Here is a 16,519-nt window from a genome sequence, read left to right on the forward strand (position 1 = left end):
CAGTGTCTTGTGTAGGTAAGGCTTCCATTTGTAGAACAAGGGAAAACTGATTCTTTTTTTTAATTTGACACTACAGACACTGTTACAGCTGGATCGTTAATATGACTACTGCTGTGCTTCCTAAAACAGAAAATGTTGCAAAGTTGTTACTTTTAGTTATACGTGTAATTCATTGCTGAATGACTCAGCCTTTTTTATCTTTCTAGGACTGGATTTACAGACAGCTGTGTGAAACAGGAACTCCGCTTCATCCTCAGCTGCTACCCCTAATTGATGTGTACATTAACTCTATTCTTACTCCAGCTTCTAAAGCTAGCCCTGAAGCCACAAACCAGCCAGTCACAGAGCAAGAGATTCTCAATGTGTTCCAAGGACTTACTGGGGTAACATGATGTATTCTTGATAGTTAAACTGCATGTAAAATATATTAACATGTGCTTGAAAATTAATTTATGCACACACTTTGCATCCTAGGGGTCTGGCATTAATATCCAAAGCTGTCATCTTATTGTCGAACGTTGGGACTTTTGCCTGTAGTTAGCATTTGTACAGTGGCTTGTAAAATCACTGCATTAAATTAATTTGCTTGCAGTTTCTGTCATGAATAAATTCAGCCTTCCTCTTCCACTTGAAGTTTCTTCCAGACATAAGTCTACCTGCATTGCATGGGGCTAATAGCTGTGGTTGCTGCAGGCTGTCTTTACATACCAGAAATTTAACAGATGGTTAAGTGATGTTTTTAGACCAAAAGATTTGATAAGATTCTGATATATTTTTAAAATTGGTTTGTAATGTTATAAGACATAAATTTCTTGTAAGATGTCATTGGTTTCCCAGTAACAGAGCACTTGATCACCATTGGTTGTCTTAAATTATGTTAAATATGCACCTATGTTAGTATGTGTACAGTGACATGTAATGAAAAACGGCTTATTTAACTTAAATTTTTACAACAGAAACACATTCTTATAGATGGGCCAGACTGTTGCACCCCTTTTTACTTATTCTCAGTTTGAAGATTGTTTCATCTTGGAGAATAAGCAGTCTTCAGAAGATGCTCTTCTCTGAGATGGCATTATTTTGAATGAAGTCAAGTAAGTAAGGGGGGTATGAGGGGGACAAGCCTCCTTTCAAAAGAGAGAGTTTCAAAATCTATTCATTCATTTTCTGATTGCCCAGTTAATGAAGGTTTGGGTCATGTGGCGAACAGGGTCTGTTATAAAACTCATTGTTCACAAGGCAGAGAAACTAATCCAGGAATGGGACACCATTACATTCCAGAATGCACATATGCACTCATATAGGCAGTTTGAAGGCTCGCCATGTTACCTATGGCATGTCTTTGGGATATGTGTTTGAAACCAGGATAGCTTCCTTGCAGATAGAGTGAAGGCATGTAAACATTGCACAAAAGCACCATAACTTAGGACCAAGCTGATTAACCAGGTGTTTTGAGTAATCAGTGCTAACCACTGTTTGTTGCACTAAAATTCATTATCAGAAACTGTTATATTTTAGATGCATTATAAAAGTTATGCATATACTTTATTTTGTGTTAGACTTCTTTTTGCTTGAGATATCACTGAAACTTCTTTATGCTTGATAATTACTACTGGTAGCATGAAGTTAAGTTTTACTACTGCATTAGAGATTCCATTATATGTATGCTTGAAGTATATCTCTTTCCAAAGTGCATCTGTTACCAATGTTTTTGTGTTAATGTATCACTAAGGAATACGGAAGAAATCACCCAATCATATCTACAGTACAGAAATGAGAAATATAAATCCATATTGCACTGCATGTAGAAAGATGCATTGTAGTTTGACGCTGTGTAGGATAAAATTCAAGTGAATATGAATTAGTGTTTAATCTGGAAATGGCACATTGCTCTAACATGCTCCAGAAATTAGCATTTGTGAGAGTGTGATTTGCTGAAGTCTGGCATTTAATGCAAAGAACTGAGGTTCTGAGCTGTTAACAGCTTGCTTCATGTAGTCCAGAGTTTGATTATCTCAGTCTCTGCCTGCTGTTGTGACTCTGAGCAAGTAACAGTGCTTCCAGTCTGAGTTTGGAAAAGGTCTTTATGGATCAGCGCTGTACCAGAATTAACAAACAAACTAATAAGCATGATAGCTTTGAATCCCCCTGAATACATTCTGAGGCACAAGAATGTGACACTTTATACAAACATAGGTAGTGACTGCAATTTGTGATTAAAACGCAGAATTCGCCAACAAAATTAAATAAAGTATAAAGATGTTTTAAGTGCATCACCAGCACCATTGATGCAAAGGTATCAAGCCCTGACTGTGGTCCATATGTCCTGAGTTCTGTTAATAGCTTAGACATCTGATGGAACTAGCATGGGATAGACTGGCATGCAAATTTTGGGAGGGAGGGAACACACTGTGGAACTCCCAATACCACAAGGAAAGGTCTGTGGTGGGTGTTTGGCAGCAAGTACCTTTGCTGGTAGCGGACATCATAGGTATGAGAAAATGTGCATTGCATAGAAGAAAACATTGTCATCCCTACTTGTCACAGTGAATAACTTAGACACTAAGATGAAGAGGTGTTGTGTGTATGCACAGCTGTTTCATTTCTATTGCATTCTTTTTTGTGTTAAGACACAACAGCAGTCTTTTTTTCCCCTCTCTTCTACTTCACTGTTTTGTACATCCACCATAATGTTACAGAAACTAACAAGACTATTTAGAATTCTTCCGGTTTATGTAGTACCCTACACTTACCTAACACCTTATCTGTGTGTTGTATATGCCTGCTTTATGGGTTGCTGAAGGAAAATAAAAGTGCAACATATGTGCCCAGAAAGAAACACAGACCAAAGCATTGTGTTCAGTAGAAGGTTAGGTAAATTAATGGAATAGCAGTACTTTGATAGCACTGATTTTTTTTTTTAAATATAGTGTCTCTGTCTCTCCCCAGGGAGAATGCAGTCGTCCTAGACAGCGCTACAGTATTACCGCACAACTTCTTGTTCTTTATTATATTCTGTCTTATGAGGAGGCACTGTTGGCAAATACAAAGTCACTAGGTGAGGACTGATACATAATTCAGTTACATTATATAGCACTTTTTAAGCTCTTTATATTTTAAGTTGTAGAATGAGTTCAGATAATTGTCATTATATTATTCTTATAAGTTTTTGGATTTTTAATATGTTATTGCATAAGCAGTGATGTCTGCCAGTACTTTTTCTCATCGAGTACCATTCTGTTTGTGTGCGTATGTGTCTATATTTCTAATGTACAATATTTTCCTTGTAGCGGCCATGCAGAAAAAACCCAAGTCATACTCTGCTGCATTAATGGATCAGATTCCAATCAAGTATATGATCTTCCAGGCACAGTGTTTGCAGCAAGAACTGGGAGGTATGTTTGCGGGTTCAGAATGTCAGTATTCTTGGCTTTGTTGTTTACTTCTTACCATAGATTTCTTAACTTCTAAGTTTTGTGGTTAACAGTGTGTTTTTATAATGTGTATCGAAAACACACATGCTAGTAGAATGGCATACCCCTGGTGTCCTGGCTATGCATTACCTTATTTTTTTCAGCCTGTAAGGAAACACAGAAACTAAGCAATTTGTCTTGCAGACCTGTGAAATAAGTTCCAGCACTCATTTCACTAAACTACTTTTTTGTTATAAGAGGACTAAAGGAGGCACTGGCTTTAAAGAAAGGGTACATATGAGGCAGCCAAAACATGGTTAGCTAATGAGAAAACATTCCAATATGTAGATAGTCAAAACATGCTTCTTTTTTTTTTTTTTTTTTTTTCTTTCTTTTAAGAGTGAACCTCAAATCCATCAGTTTTCAAATAGTCTTCAAGAGGTCACACCATCATGAAAGATATTCAGCTTGAAGTGCATCTAGTGATCCATGTTTTGTCCATAGTGACAAATAACTGGAGAATATGCATCCGTGTACTGCTACGTGATGGACTCATAATTATGCTGTTTGCAGTATGTCTAGTTACGCTTGATTCTGTTACACTTTGTAGAAGAGACTAACACTACTGTGAAATCCCCTCTGATGAACAGCCGTGTAATACCACCTGCTGACACCAATTACTTTGTGATGGTTAGGGGTTATGGGTTTTAACTTCTGCACTACTGCCATCAAGCCTGCCTTAAGTGATACGGAACTAGCAGTGTAGCTGAGAAGTTGAATCCTGCGACTGGTACCAGTTAATATACTTAGGGCAGTGGGCCGTAAGAGTGTGTGGTAAATGTGCACTGCTGCCTTCAGGTTCATAGGTTCATACTAGGCTATCTGCCCTAGGGAATTTATAAGCCTAGCCAGAGTGTGTATGGCTTTCGCCACCCATTTTAAATTAATTTTGCTATGCCCTTTTTCGAGGTTAGTATACTGTGCCTCTGTCTAACAGTGACACAGAAGTGATACCCGGGGTAAACCTACGATCTCCCATCCACTCATCAAGATTCCTCTTGAAGAGAGTCAATGAGGGACTCTGCCTAACCTGGACTGGGATTTTATTCCAGAGTGAAGGGAGCCTCTGGGTTATGAATCTGTCCCTCCAGCATGTCCTATTTATTTCAGTGCTGAGGTTTAAGTCCCTCGAGCGTAGCTCGATGGGATTTGGATTTTCTGAGGTGCAGCATGTCCATTAATTCCGGGTTGGACATGGCTTTATCGTCAGGCACAGATCGCCTCTGAGCAGGCGGTATGCCACTGAGTAGAGCTGGAGTTTCTTTAACCGGGCAGCATCGACATCTGTTTGAGCCCCTTGATCCTCTTGGTGAGGTACTTTTGTGGTCTTTCCAGTTGCTGCAGGTGTCTGGTAAGGTACATCCCAAAGGGGCATTGTACTCAATTATGGGCCTGATGAGGGATGAGTAAAGAGGCACGATGACCTCCCCTGATCTAGATGTGAATCCCTTCATGATTAGGTGGGCTATATAAAATGTTTTTCTAACCACTTTGGCCACGTGGTTGTCAAATGAGAGATTGCTATCAACTTGGGTCCCCAGGTCCCTAATTACTTCTTCTGTACTTAATGGATTACCACCTATGTGGTAATTTGTGGGCACTTTGTTTTGCCAAAGGGGATGACTATACACTTTTGGCGTTTAGCTTGAGGCCATGGCTCTGGCACCAGTTGTCTGTTTCTATGAGGTCCTTTTGGAGGATGCTTGTGTCGGCTGGAGAGTCTATTATGGCGCCCAGTTTGCAGTCATCTGCGAACTTGGTCAGCCACAGTCCTTCCATGTTGGCCTGTACCTCCGAGAAATATATACCGAACAAGAGAGGTCCCAAGACTGAGCCTTGTGGGATGCCACTTGTAACTGGTTTGGAGTCTGACATGGCTCCAGCTATTCTAACCATGTGGGTTCTGTCCTTGAGCCAGTTTGCAACCCATCTAGTGACATAGGGGTTTATATTTAAGCTGGTGAGCTTATCTATAATGCCCGAGTGGGGTATTGTATCGAAGGCTTTTGCGAGGTCCAGGTAGGCTGTGTGGACCACCTTCCCCTTGTCAATGGCCTTGGTGACTGTTTCAAGGTAATAACCCAAGCCCTACCACACACAGATGAGCTTCATACAATACAACCACATTTCTAAGTTACAATTCTCAGGCTGCCCAAGATTTCATTCACAAACCCAGTGCCTTCCAGTGCTGTCTTTCCATTAGTAATTAAAATTTAACCATAATTATTTTGTGTACTCACGCGTGATATTGTGTGTGTGTGTGGGGGGGGCAAATGGCAACTCTTGAGTACTTATGAACCCTCCCAAGTTTATGGTAATGCTGCCGCCACTTAGAGAAAACTAGCAAAACTGGAACACAAAAAAACAGAAGCAGCAAAACAAACTAAATAAATAAAAAAATAAAAATGCTGGCAGGCAGAGTTTCACAGGCACAAATCACTCAGATGATGATAAACCAAAGGTGTATTTAATGATTAAAATCCACAAGAAAAACAAAACGTGAGCGCTTTCATTAAACAAGTGTTAACTTCATCAGGCACCATTAAAATGTAAGACAACCATTTATATACATGTAAAAAATACTCTGGGTAAGCAAAGAGAGGCAGCTAGCTAAGCAACACTGAGCCAGAACATTAATTAACCCCTTGATGAATGTGTTACAGTTGAAACTGTTGCATTTTAAATACAACAAAAACTTGTAATTAAAAGATAAATTATTAGTCATATACTTGTCATGAATGGTTATAAATAGAATAAAACTAAAACCAAAGTTATTTTTAAAATCTCATGTGAAATATTCACATAATGCTAAAATGTTTCCCAAAGCAAAATACATACAAAAGTGCTTGTGCTTAACAAATGTTTTGAGATATTTTGTTCCTTTCTAGGGCTTTTAATTTCAGTACAGGAGAGATGGACATCCTGTCATTTATCCCTGGCCATCTATCTGCCTGTAGTAGGATTTGCCACCTTAAGTCCTTTATCTCTAACTGAAGTCCCCAAGGCTTTTTGTCACTGCTGTCTACATGGTCTATTGCCATAAATGTGAAATTGTGGCCACTGTTGTCTTGAATATGCCTCGCTAATGCATTGTTAGTATTATTCATTCTTATGGCATAGTTGTGTTCATAAATTCTAGCGTTAAATTTCCTTTCTGTTTTGCCTACATAAAATGCTAGGCATTGGTCACATGTAGCCATATAGACCACTGCCTTGGAGTGACAGTTATATTTACCTTTTGGGCAATGGTCTATACCATTCACTGTAAATTTGCTGTCCGATTTCACCTCTCTTTGCTTACCCAATCAGTGTGTTTTTTATATGCATATAAATGGTTGTCTTACATTTTAATGGTGTCTGATAACGTTAACACTTGTTTAATGAAAGCGCTCACGTTTTATTTATTTTTCTTGTGGATTTTTATCATTAAGTACACCTTTGGTTTATCATCACCTGAGTGATTTGTGCCTGTGAAACTCTGCCTGCCAACATTTTTCAAACTGTAACACACTTTACTCTTTACCTTTAAAATAAGCCTTCTTTTAAATATTTAAGTGGTAGCAATTAGTTCTGAGCACTCACTCTTCATAGGATGGATACCAAACATTTGCAGGTACCAGTAAAGTGCACAAAATCCGTGAGCCACAAGCATCCAAAGTTACAAATAAATCTAGAAGCAGCCCAGAAGCTGGATAATGAATTGAAATTAAATGTTTTAAACAGACAAATGGTATGCAGAAAAATACATTTGAACTAGAAGCTATTTGTTTCTGACTAAAAGATGTACTATACCCGTACTGTTTGTGGCTTTTAAATCCAAAGTAAAATTTTTAGAGTCCTCATAAGCAGTAGAATTGCAGTGTTAGCTATCTGTATCCAATGCTATGGTCCAGAAGGCAAATTTCATTAATTGCTGCAACCCCTTGTAATGCCTGTAATTGTTGAATTGACATTCAATCTCTCTACTTATACAAGTTCACAAATGGGATTACATATGGCTCAGTTTGAATTTTAAAAGACTTTTTTCCTGTTTCCTCAATTAACTTGCTTCCGGGGGTGTGGGAGAGTTTCAGCAAGTGCTACTTAAGTAAAGCATCCTCATCTTATGACCTAGTACAACAACTTTCAAAAGCATTAGACTTGTACTGCATATATTTGCACAGTCAAAAAGCAGAGCTGGGATTTTTCTTGTTTGCATTTCCACACTAGCAAATGCACATTTTAAATATATAAAGATTTACACATTTTTGAATATTACACAGTTGCTTAACATTTCTTTTTTCAATTCAGTATAGCATTGATACAGCTTAGTTCACTTTTCAAGCATTGTTTTTTGGAAGAGCAGCAAGATTTTCCTCGCCTGTTACAATTCTTCTTGCAACCCCCCCCAAAAAAAATACTTTTATGGTATTACAGTTTCAGAGAGGTGGGGGTTAAGGATGTACTGATCCTTTTATGCTTGTGATTCATTAGTATTTCATCATGTTACATTTCATTTTCACCAAGAGCAGGAAGTTTGATTAGTGGCATTAGAACTGCATTGCATTGCTGTCAGCCAAATCATGAACTCCATCAGTGACTCTGGAGAAACTAGCATTGGTTTCTTTATCGGATACGTTTCCATCTGATTTTTTGATGCCATCTGGCTGACTGTGGATCATAGTTTAAAGAAATTGTGCAGCACGATGACAACTTTTTTGCAGAAAGGAGACAACAGCAATTTGGCATTTGCATTTAGACTTTTACTTTTGTTTGATGTACTTATATAGTTGCTGAACTGCCTGTTTCACAGAAATACCAAACTAATGTCCTGTTCATTTCCTGTTCCTGGTAAGTGGGGGTCCGTGTATCGTTAAAGAGCAGAGCAACTGAGCCGAGTCACAGTTTTTCTATTAACTCAAAAGACTTTCCTTAAAACAGAGCTGGTGATAGTGGTTGTGTAACTAACCTAGTTGGCAACTGTGCGAGTTATAGACTCCTCCTGCTTTTCTTTTTAGTAATTTCTGTTTCTTACTGGCACAGGTGGAGATGGTGTAGTAGTATGTACTGTTGCCATTTTGTAATGACTCCCTTCAAGACTGTATAACATATTCCTGCTATAATATCCATGTAAGCATTTTAAACCATGGCCCATCAGTCAGCTTTCTCTTTGTGAGTTATTTTCCAGCAAAATGTAGAGCTTATGATTGTGCTGCCAGTAATAAAAGTTTATGAAATGGCATTAACAGAATGCATTTTTACTGGTGTCTAACTTACTGCATTTACACATGTAGGTATCCCATTTAATTCTCTGAAATTTGGTGAAAGACAAGAATTGCAAAGTTATGAAAATTTCTTGATGTAGAAAAATAACTGGTTAATGATGGTTCACTACTATAGGAACCTCACGTCTAAATTTGTCTGTGGTGACCAGGCTTCAGAAAGGAATTCTGCTGTTAGAGGCCCAGTCGGGGAACTAGGATGAAGCAGCTACCAGCAGTTTTATCCTAAGAAGTGACGGAAATAATTCTGGAGGAGTAGTCCAGAATGATGATTGGAGTACAGTGACCTGTGAGACTCCCATATTGTTTTAAAGCTATTGCCCAGTTGGTTTCTGCTGAATAGCAGAATGCCTGCATACTGTCATTTTACAGCATTACACAGAACTTGCACAAGAAATGCATTTTTAGGTGGGTCTATATTAGAACTTCGAAAACTGCAAATATCAAACGACCTAAAGGTCGAAAATGCCGGACCTCGGACTTGCTATTGTGGGGGGCTGTGCCCCCCCAGACCCCTGCTAAATATATATACCAACTCAGAGATCGCACTACAGGGAGGAAAGGGCAAAAATTCCGATCTTCACTGTACTGCGATCTCACAAAAAGCATATTGAGGTCCGGCATTTTCGGCCTTTAGTCCTGAAGGGAGTCATTACAAAATTTACGGTTTTCGATGTAGTAATAGGAACCCTTTTTAGGTAGCCACTACCTCCATCTGCTTCATTTCTTGCCATCTTGTCCTTTCATTCTCTAAAAGCCATTAATGGCTGTGGTGTAGGCAGTTCCTAATCGAGTTGGTTGCAGTGAGTCAGAATATAGATGTTAGATATTGACAGAAAAAAGCGATTAAAATGCTCTTATACTTTCTTACCTATATTATGTTTTTCCAGAAATGTGTAGCTAATTCATCTGTACAAGACAACTCCTTGTTTAGAAGGAGAGACCTATTGGCCATTATTTTATAGCTGTTTGAAATGTTTTTCAGAAAGTAATTTAAAAATCCTAGAAGCATGTCATGCTGCATCTGCTATGGTTTTGCAGAAGCAATATCTAGCTAATTCTGTTTTACAGAAGTTTTTTTTTGGATCAAAAGCAAAGGGCCTACATGTCATTATTGTGTAGGTTTTTGAAGGAAATGTTGCAAAAATAGTGTAGAATTTGTACTGGGATGTCATGTCGTTTAATTCAGTTTATACTTGGCTTTTGTAAAACTGTATGAATTTTCTGCTTGTTGTTAGTGTTGACCTGTCTTCTCCCAGGAAGGTGGATATCTTCTGTAAGATGCCAGTCGAGTGGTTTGAGATCATTTCAAGATATCCTAAAGCTAACTTCCTTGTTATTTCAGCAGTCCAGCTTACGTTTTTGACACCATAGCAACTTTTGCCATAAGGGTTTGATAGGGGTGTATAAGAGGGTAGTTTCCACTTGTTCAGTGGGGCTCAGATCTTCAGTTGTCTCACATGTCCAGATTTCTGTCTTCTTTAATGAATCAAGGATGAAAATGCTTTCAAATTTTCTGGATTCTGAGGCTGAGGAAAAGCTGTTTAAGACTCTTACCATAGCTTATACATTAGGTTTCCTTTTGCACCACTGTAACTGTTTTGTTGGTGCTGGTGGTTTTGCTGTTTGCTTGTTTTTTTTTTAAATCAGCACCTTTATTACAATATTTTGACTAAAATATTTGCAGAACTTCATTTACTTAGTATGCATTTCAGTCCCAGTCCCCCCCGTCCCCCCCGCAGGACCCCACCCTAATTTGACCACTGTCAGTTCTCATTCAGCCCACTTGTTCCATGGAGCTAGGGATTTGTGGCCTAGATGGGAGCCCTTTAGTTACATGTAACTACTTGGAAATCATCTCAGTCACCAGTCTGTTTCCCTAGCAAGAGTCAGATGACAGGGAGTGAGCCAGTTTGTTGGTTTTGGGTGGTCACATACCCTCTCTCATTTTGAATACCCCCCAAAAAAGTTCTTTTAAGCTATTGTTGTCTCCTGAGGGTGTCACCATCCCTTGGCTACTGATGGGAATGCACCATGGCAGCACAGACTTGACAGGCTCATACTCCATGAGGTAACAGCTAGTGTTCCCACTAGGTGTCACCCCTCTGGTAGACATTTATTTTACATGCTCCACCAAATCTGTATCATGTCCCAGCTTAATCTAAAATGTCACTTCAGCTACCAGACTAAATAAACAATGTGGAATGAGAAGAGCCCGATTATTTCTTTAGGCATGCATATTTCTCAATTACATCCCAAAGTCGTATCTTTTTAGCAAATAAAGTTGAATTGGCAAGGTAGGTATCCCTTCACTATGAATATCAGTCACTTACTTTACATGAATTCCTGCACACACCAACGTGCCCATTGGAACAAAATTTCAGTTTTGTTTTTAATGATACAAAAATAAAGTAATTTACTCTTTCTGGATTTGTGACACCACTATTCTAAACTTTCTACATCTCACATTTGAGCCATAATACTTGATAAATAATCATATACTAGTTTTCTTCCCACTGTCTATTTTTTTGTGTCTACATCCATTTTTAATTGTACAAGTTTATGACACTGGAAATGATCCACTCCACAAGTCTTCATACTTCTAGTTAAATACTAGTGATGTTTAATCAGTTCTGTTTATAGAACTGAACAATTATGCTACATAGCAAAAACTGTGGTGCTTTATCAACCTATATGCTTAACGTTATATGCTAACCTTTAACGTAACAGTAGATAAAGGAAGTAATGGGCAGAGCCATTGCTGGCTCAATTAGCACCCCGTGCCAGTCCCCAGAACAGTGCTCCATCTCCTCTGTGAAGATCGGTTGGCTTTATACAGCAGTGAAATCTATACTCCCTTCAGTTCTTCAATAAACTTTGGCTTTTACTATAGAAAGCCAATTGGTACTTTTGTACCAGTTGGCTTTCTACAGATCCACACCCCCGTCAGCTCAGCCCTTCAACTAAAGAGCAAAAAAAAAAAAGGAACTTGTATCAGCATTTTGGTATAATGTAGTAACTCTTAGTCATGCCCCCTAACACTTTGCGCCTGGGGAAATGCCCCTTTTGCCCTACTCTTGATACACTGCTGATAGGTGGGACCCCTCACATTGTGTTATTCATCCAGGTTAACATTCACTAATATGAATAATACTTCACCTTGTTCTAGATTTAATTCAAATGTATGTTTTCATATGGTATTTTTATCAGTCCGTCATATACATTATACTTCCAAATTACTCACTTGAATGGCTAATACTTTGCCATTTTCTAGTTTTACTGTGGTTATATTTTCATAGGGTCTTTTTTTCTTTATTTTGTGTGCAGTACCTTCATCCTGTAGTTTAATATTTCCATGTAATTAACTTTGTGTTATGTTATAGTAGATGTGATATAATCAGTAAAGACTAACTACTAAGAATTGCAGTCATCCCATGTGTCTTCCAATGTTCCTGAATCTTTAACAGTTTGAGCATCTGTTTTAATTGTTTTGAAACGTAAGTATTTAGCATAGACCTTGTATTTGGTTTTGCTGTGTTTAAACCTGCTAAATACAAGTCCTGTTTCATATGCCCTACATTGGCAACAAGTTTGGTTGAGAGTTGGCATAAAAGTTAACGTGTTTACCTCACAAAAGGTACAGAGTTTGACTCTCAACTGTGGTCACTGCCTGGTTATTGGTTAGGCACGTAATAGTCTTCAGACTGATTATCTAATATTTACCTGTGAACCTATAAAATAAAAGAAAAAATAAAACAAATATGTATACAAGGGTAAATGTTTCCTGTAGTATGTTTATTCCAAAGTGCTGTTTATTAATATCTGTAATGTTTCATCCTTTATTAATTAAAACTCATTGTTTGCACAGCTGCCTGTGGGCTAGACTCTGGGCTCCTTGGGCTGGGAACCTGAATGTGGGTTGGTGAGGACTGCAAAAAAAGGAAGGCAAAAATGGGGAAAGTCTGTCCACCCTAGACCATTGGAGGAAGAAGTGAGAGACATATTTTATCCTCTATCATAGACAAATGTGTCCTTTCTAGAAACATAGTGTACATAACTTAAATGTGAACGGAACTACATGTCAACAATGAATAATTTTGTGTCTGCAAAGCATACTGAGAGGATTTTTGGACTCACCAAGCCTTCCTCTTTGGTGGTCCTGCCTATGGATAAGATGGTTTGGCTTGTAGTCAGAACTGCCTGGGACAACTGTGATGTGTTAGCACCTATCCAAAGGAAACTGGACAACATCTTCATTCTCCCAAAGATTAGATTCCTAGTTTTATAAGTTTGTACTAGGCTGAACACCAGATAAGACATTTGAAGCCTAACCACTGCAGTGTACCCAACTACTTGGCTTCCCCCTCTACAGGAGAGATTGTTCATCTTGACCCTTAGCAAATTTGTGGTTTCCCATTCCAGTCCTCTACGTTAGATTTGAACATATTGAGGGAAGTGCTTTGCTTTGCATAAAGCAGGAGTTTGCTCCAGAGGTGGTAGATTCTTTAGAAGATATATCTGTTATTTCAGCAAGTCTTATTTATGTTACAGTATAGATTTCGGCCCATTGATCTTGTATTTTTGTTACTGCCAGTCTTACAAAAATGCACTAAATATTGCAGCATTTCATGATTTACAGCTTTGTATTCCAGGCATAAAGTGCCACATAGAAGTCCATAGGAAACAGAGGAGAGAGAAGGCTTTTTAGCTGCTCTGGGTAACTCTAGAAGCTCTTTTCCTCAGATGTTTTTGGTATTGAGCCACTCTAATTTCTCATGTTGGTCTGAGTGCTTGGACAGGTAAATGCTAAAGAAGAATAGAAACCTTAACTAATCAGCTGGGCAAGGTAGTGGATATGTGGTACAGAAAAGAGAGAGAGAGCATTATCTATGAAGGTGTCTCAGTCTGAAATAGTTTCTGCTTTAAAGGGGGTGTCATTTATGTTGGAGGTTTGCAAGAGTTCTTGTTTCACAAACCATGCAGTACTACATTTATTTGGTGTTTAGCTTTAGAATTTAATGCAGACACCATGAATTTGCTTATGTTAGGCCCTCTTGGAGGATATCAGTGTCTTCAGGGGGTTGATGATGGCTCCAAGCTTGCAGTCATCCTTGAGCTTGGTCAGCCTGCAGTCTTTAATGCTGATTTTGACATTAAGAAATGAATGCCAAATAGAATTGCACCAGAACAGAACCCCAGGATACAACACTCGTGACACTTTTATTGGATGATAGTTTGCCATCAGCTGTAATAGAGTGGGTTCTTTCAGAAGGCATCTGGTAATCCAGTGGATTATATAAGGATTTGTAATGAGTTGACAGGCTTGTCAGTGATACCAGTGTAGTGTTATGTCAAAGGCCTTGGCTAGATCAAGGTAAGCTGTGTATATGGAGTTACCACAGTCTGTTGCTTCTGTAACTATTTGAAGGGAGTCAGCTCTGTTCAGTAAGCATTACCCTTTAGATTGATTTCAGTCTTAGGATTGTAGGTTCCATATGTCCATTTGATGAGGTCCGTGGTGATATGTTCCATCACCTTGCAAATGATGCTGGTAAGGCTTATAGATGTGTAGTTGCCTTTGTCTCTGGTGTGACTTCCCTTATGGACAGACACTGCTACAGCTATTCTCCAGGCTTCTGGTATTTATCTAGTGGAGAGGATGCAATTCAGTAGTTCAAGATGGGGTTCTGGACCTGTAGACTTAATATTTTTTAGTCCTGGAGAGCACTTTTAGTATCTGTTTTGAGGTGATTTCCAGAGTTGTGTGTGGACTGAGTTTGTGTACTTTATATTGTGAAATATGAGGTGACTGAGGAAAAGTTGGAGCTGAATTTATCTCTATGATTTTAGCTTGGCTGTATCCTCAAGGTTTGCTTGTGTGATGCCATAAGAAGTAAGCAGCTATGCTGGATATTCCGATGTTGTTTACTTAAAGAATGAATTGTTCATAGGTTCATAAGTAAGTACTAGGCTATTGGCCCTAGGACCTGTATAAGCCTAGCCAAAAAGATACCCTGGCTTTCGCCATCCAAGAGGATTATTTTCCCGTGCCACTGTCGAGCAGAACCACAGAAGTGATCCCCGGGGTGAATTTCCTATTTCCCATCCAATTATCAAAATTTTTCTTGAAGAGTGCTAATGAGGAGCTTTTTTTGATATAGATAGGTAGCTTGTTCCAGAGTATGGGGAGTCTCTGGGACAGGAATCTATCCCTCCAGCAACTTCTGTTTATTGTGGTGACCAGGTTTAGGTCCCTAGAGCATGTAGCTCGGAGGGATTGGGATTTCTTTTAAGTGGAGCATGTCCAACAGCTCTGGGTTTGACATAGCTTTGTATGCTAGGCAGAGATCGCCTCTCAGTAGGTGATATGCGACAGAGTAAAGCTGGAGTTTTTTGAGACGGTCTGCGTATGGCATCTGTTTGAGGCCGGTAATCATCTTTGTGAGGTATTTCTGCAGCCTTTCCAGTTGTTGCAGGTGTCTTGGGGGTTACATACCAAAAGGGGCATTGTACTCTATAATGGGTATAATGAGTGACGAGTATAGGGGAACACTGACCTCTTTTTTCCTGGATGAGAAACCTTTTGTGATGAGGTGTACCACGTAGAAGGATTTCCTGACTACTGTGGCAGTGTGATTATCAAAGGAGAGACTACTGTCCATCTGTGTCCCAAGGTCTCTTATCACACTTTAAGTGTTAAGTAGACTACCGCCTATGTGATAGTTCATGGGTACAGAGTTTTTACCAAAGGGGATGACAGTGCACTTTTTGGCATTGAGCTTGAGGCCATGGCTTTGACACCAGGCATCTGTCTTAGTGAGGCCCTTTTGTAGGATGTCCACATCGTTAGGAGTTTCGATTATGGATCCTAGTTTGCAGTCATCTGTGAACTTTGTTAGCCAAAGACCTTCTGTGTTAGCCTGTATTTCAGAGAAGTAGATACCAAACAAGAGAGAACCTAGGACTGAACCCTGTGGTACTCCACTTGTCACTGGTCTGAAGTCAGATTTGGAGTCAGTTTATCTATAATTCCAGAGTGGGGGATGGTGTCGAAAGCCTTGGCGAGATCTAGATAGGCCTTGTGAACCACCTTACCCTCGTCTACAGCTTTGGTGACTGCTTCAAAGAAGTCTATCAAGTTTAGGAGACATGATCTGCCTTTTACAAACCCGAACTAGGTAGGGTCCAGAGTTTGGAGAGTACCAATGTCTTTGTTTATAAGTTCCATGATGATACGTTCCATGACCTTGCAGACCAGGCTAGTCAGACTAATGGGGTGGTAGTTCCCGGGATCCGTGGTGACTCCCCTTCGTGGAGTGGGATAACCGTTGCTGTACACCATTCAGTGGACACAAAGCCTGAGGTGAGGCTATGATTGAACATGGTACTTAAGTGGGGTGCCAGTTCGTTCTGTAGTTTGTGTAGAATGCAGCCTGGGATGTTGTCAGGTCCCATGGATGCTGTGTTCTTGGCTTTGGAGAGTGTGGTTTTTACCTGTGCAGCTGTGATTACAGGAACTTTGCATTCTTCCGGTATAGAGATGGGTCCTTTAGTGGGTGAGAGGGGGGTAAAGTTAGCACTGAACCTATCTGCCAGGATGTTGGCAATATCAGTTGGTTCTGTATATTTAGTGCCATTGTGCTGTAACTCAGAGCAGATCTGAGTGTTGCCATTGAGATGCTTGACATAGCTATAGAATGCTTTGTGGTTTTCTTTAAAATCAGTGGGGATTTTGTTTTCATAACTAGCTTTGGAGGATTTTATGAGGGACCAAGGGAGTTCCTC

General features: G+C 39.3%; 1 protein-coding gene across 1 annotated transcript in view; it reads left to right on the forward strand.

The window, feature by feature from the left end:
* INTS2 (integrator complex subunit 2) overlaps positions 1-16,519 on the forward strand; it is a 1,434,855-nt gene that overhangs the window by 988,097 nt on the left and 430,239 nt on the right. Inside the window, exons 13-15 of the mRNA XM_044054536.1 lie at positions 207-383; positions 2,950-3,058; positions 3,291-3,395. Coding sequence (XP_043910471.1) covers positions 207-383; positions 2,950-3,058; positions 3,291-3,395 — 391 coding nt within the window. The remainder of the gene's footprint in view (positions 1-206; positions 384-2,949; positions 3,059-3,290; positions 3,396-16,519) is intronic.

The sequence above is a fragment of the Protopterus annectens genome, chromosome 13.part0 (assembly GCF_019279795.1).
Source record: "Protopterus annectens isolate FY-2018-M chromosome 13.part0, PAN1.0, whole genome shotgun sequence".
In the NCBI taxonomy this organism is placed as follows: Eukaryota; Metazoa; Chordata; order Ceratodontiformes; family Protopteridae; genus Protopterus; species Protopterus annectens.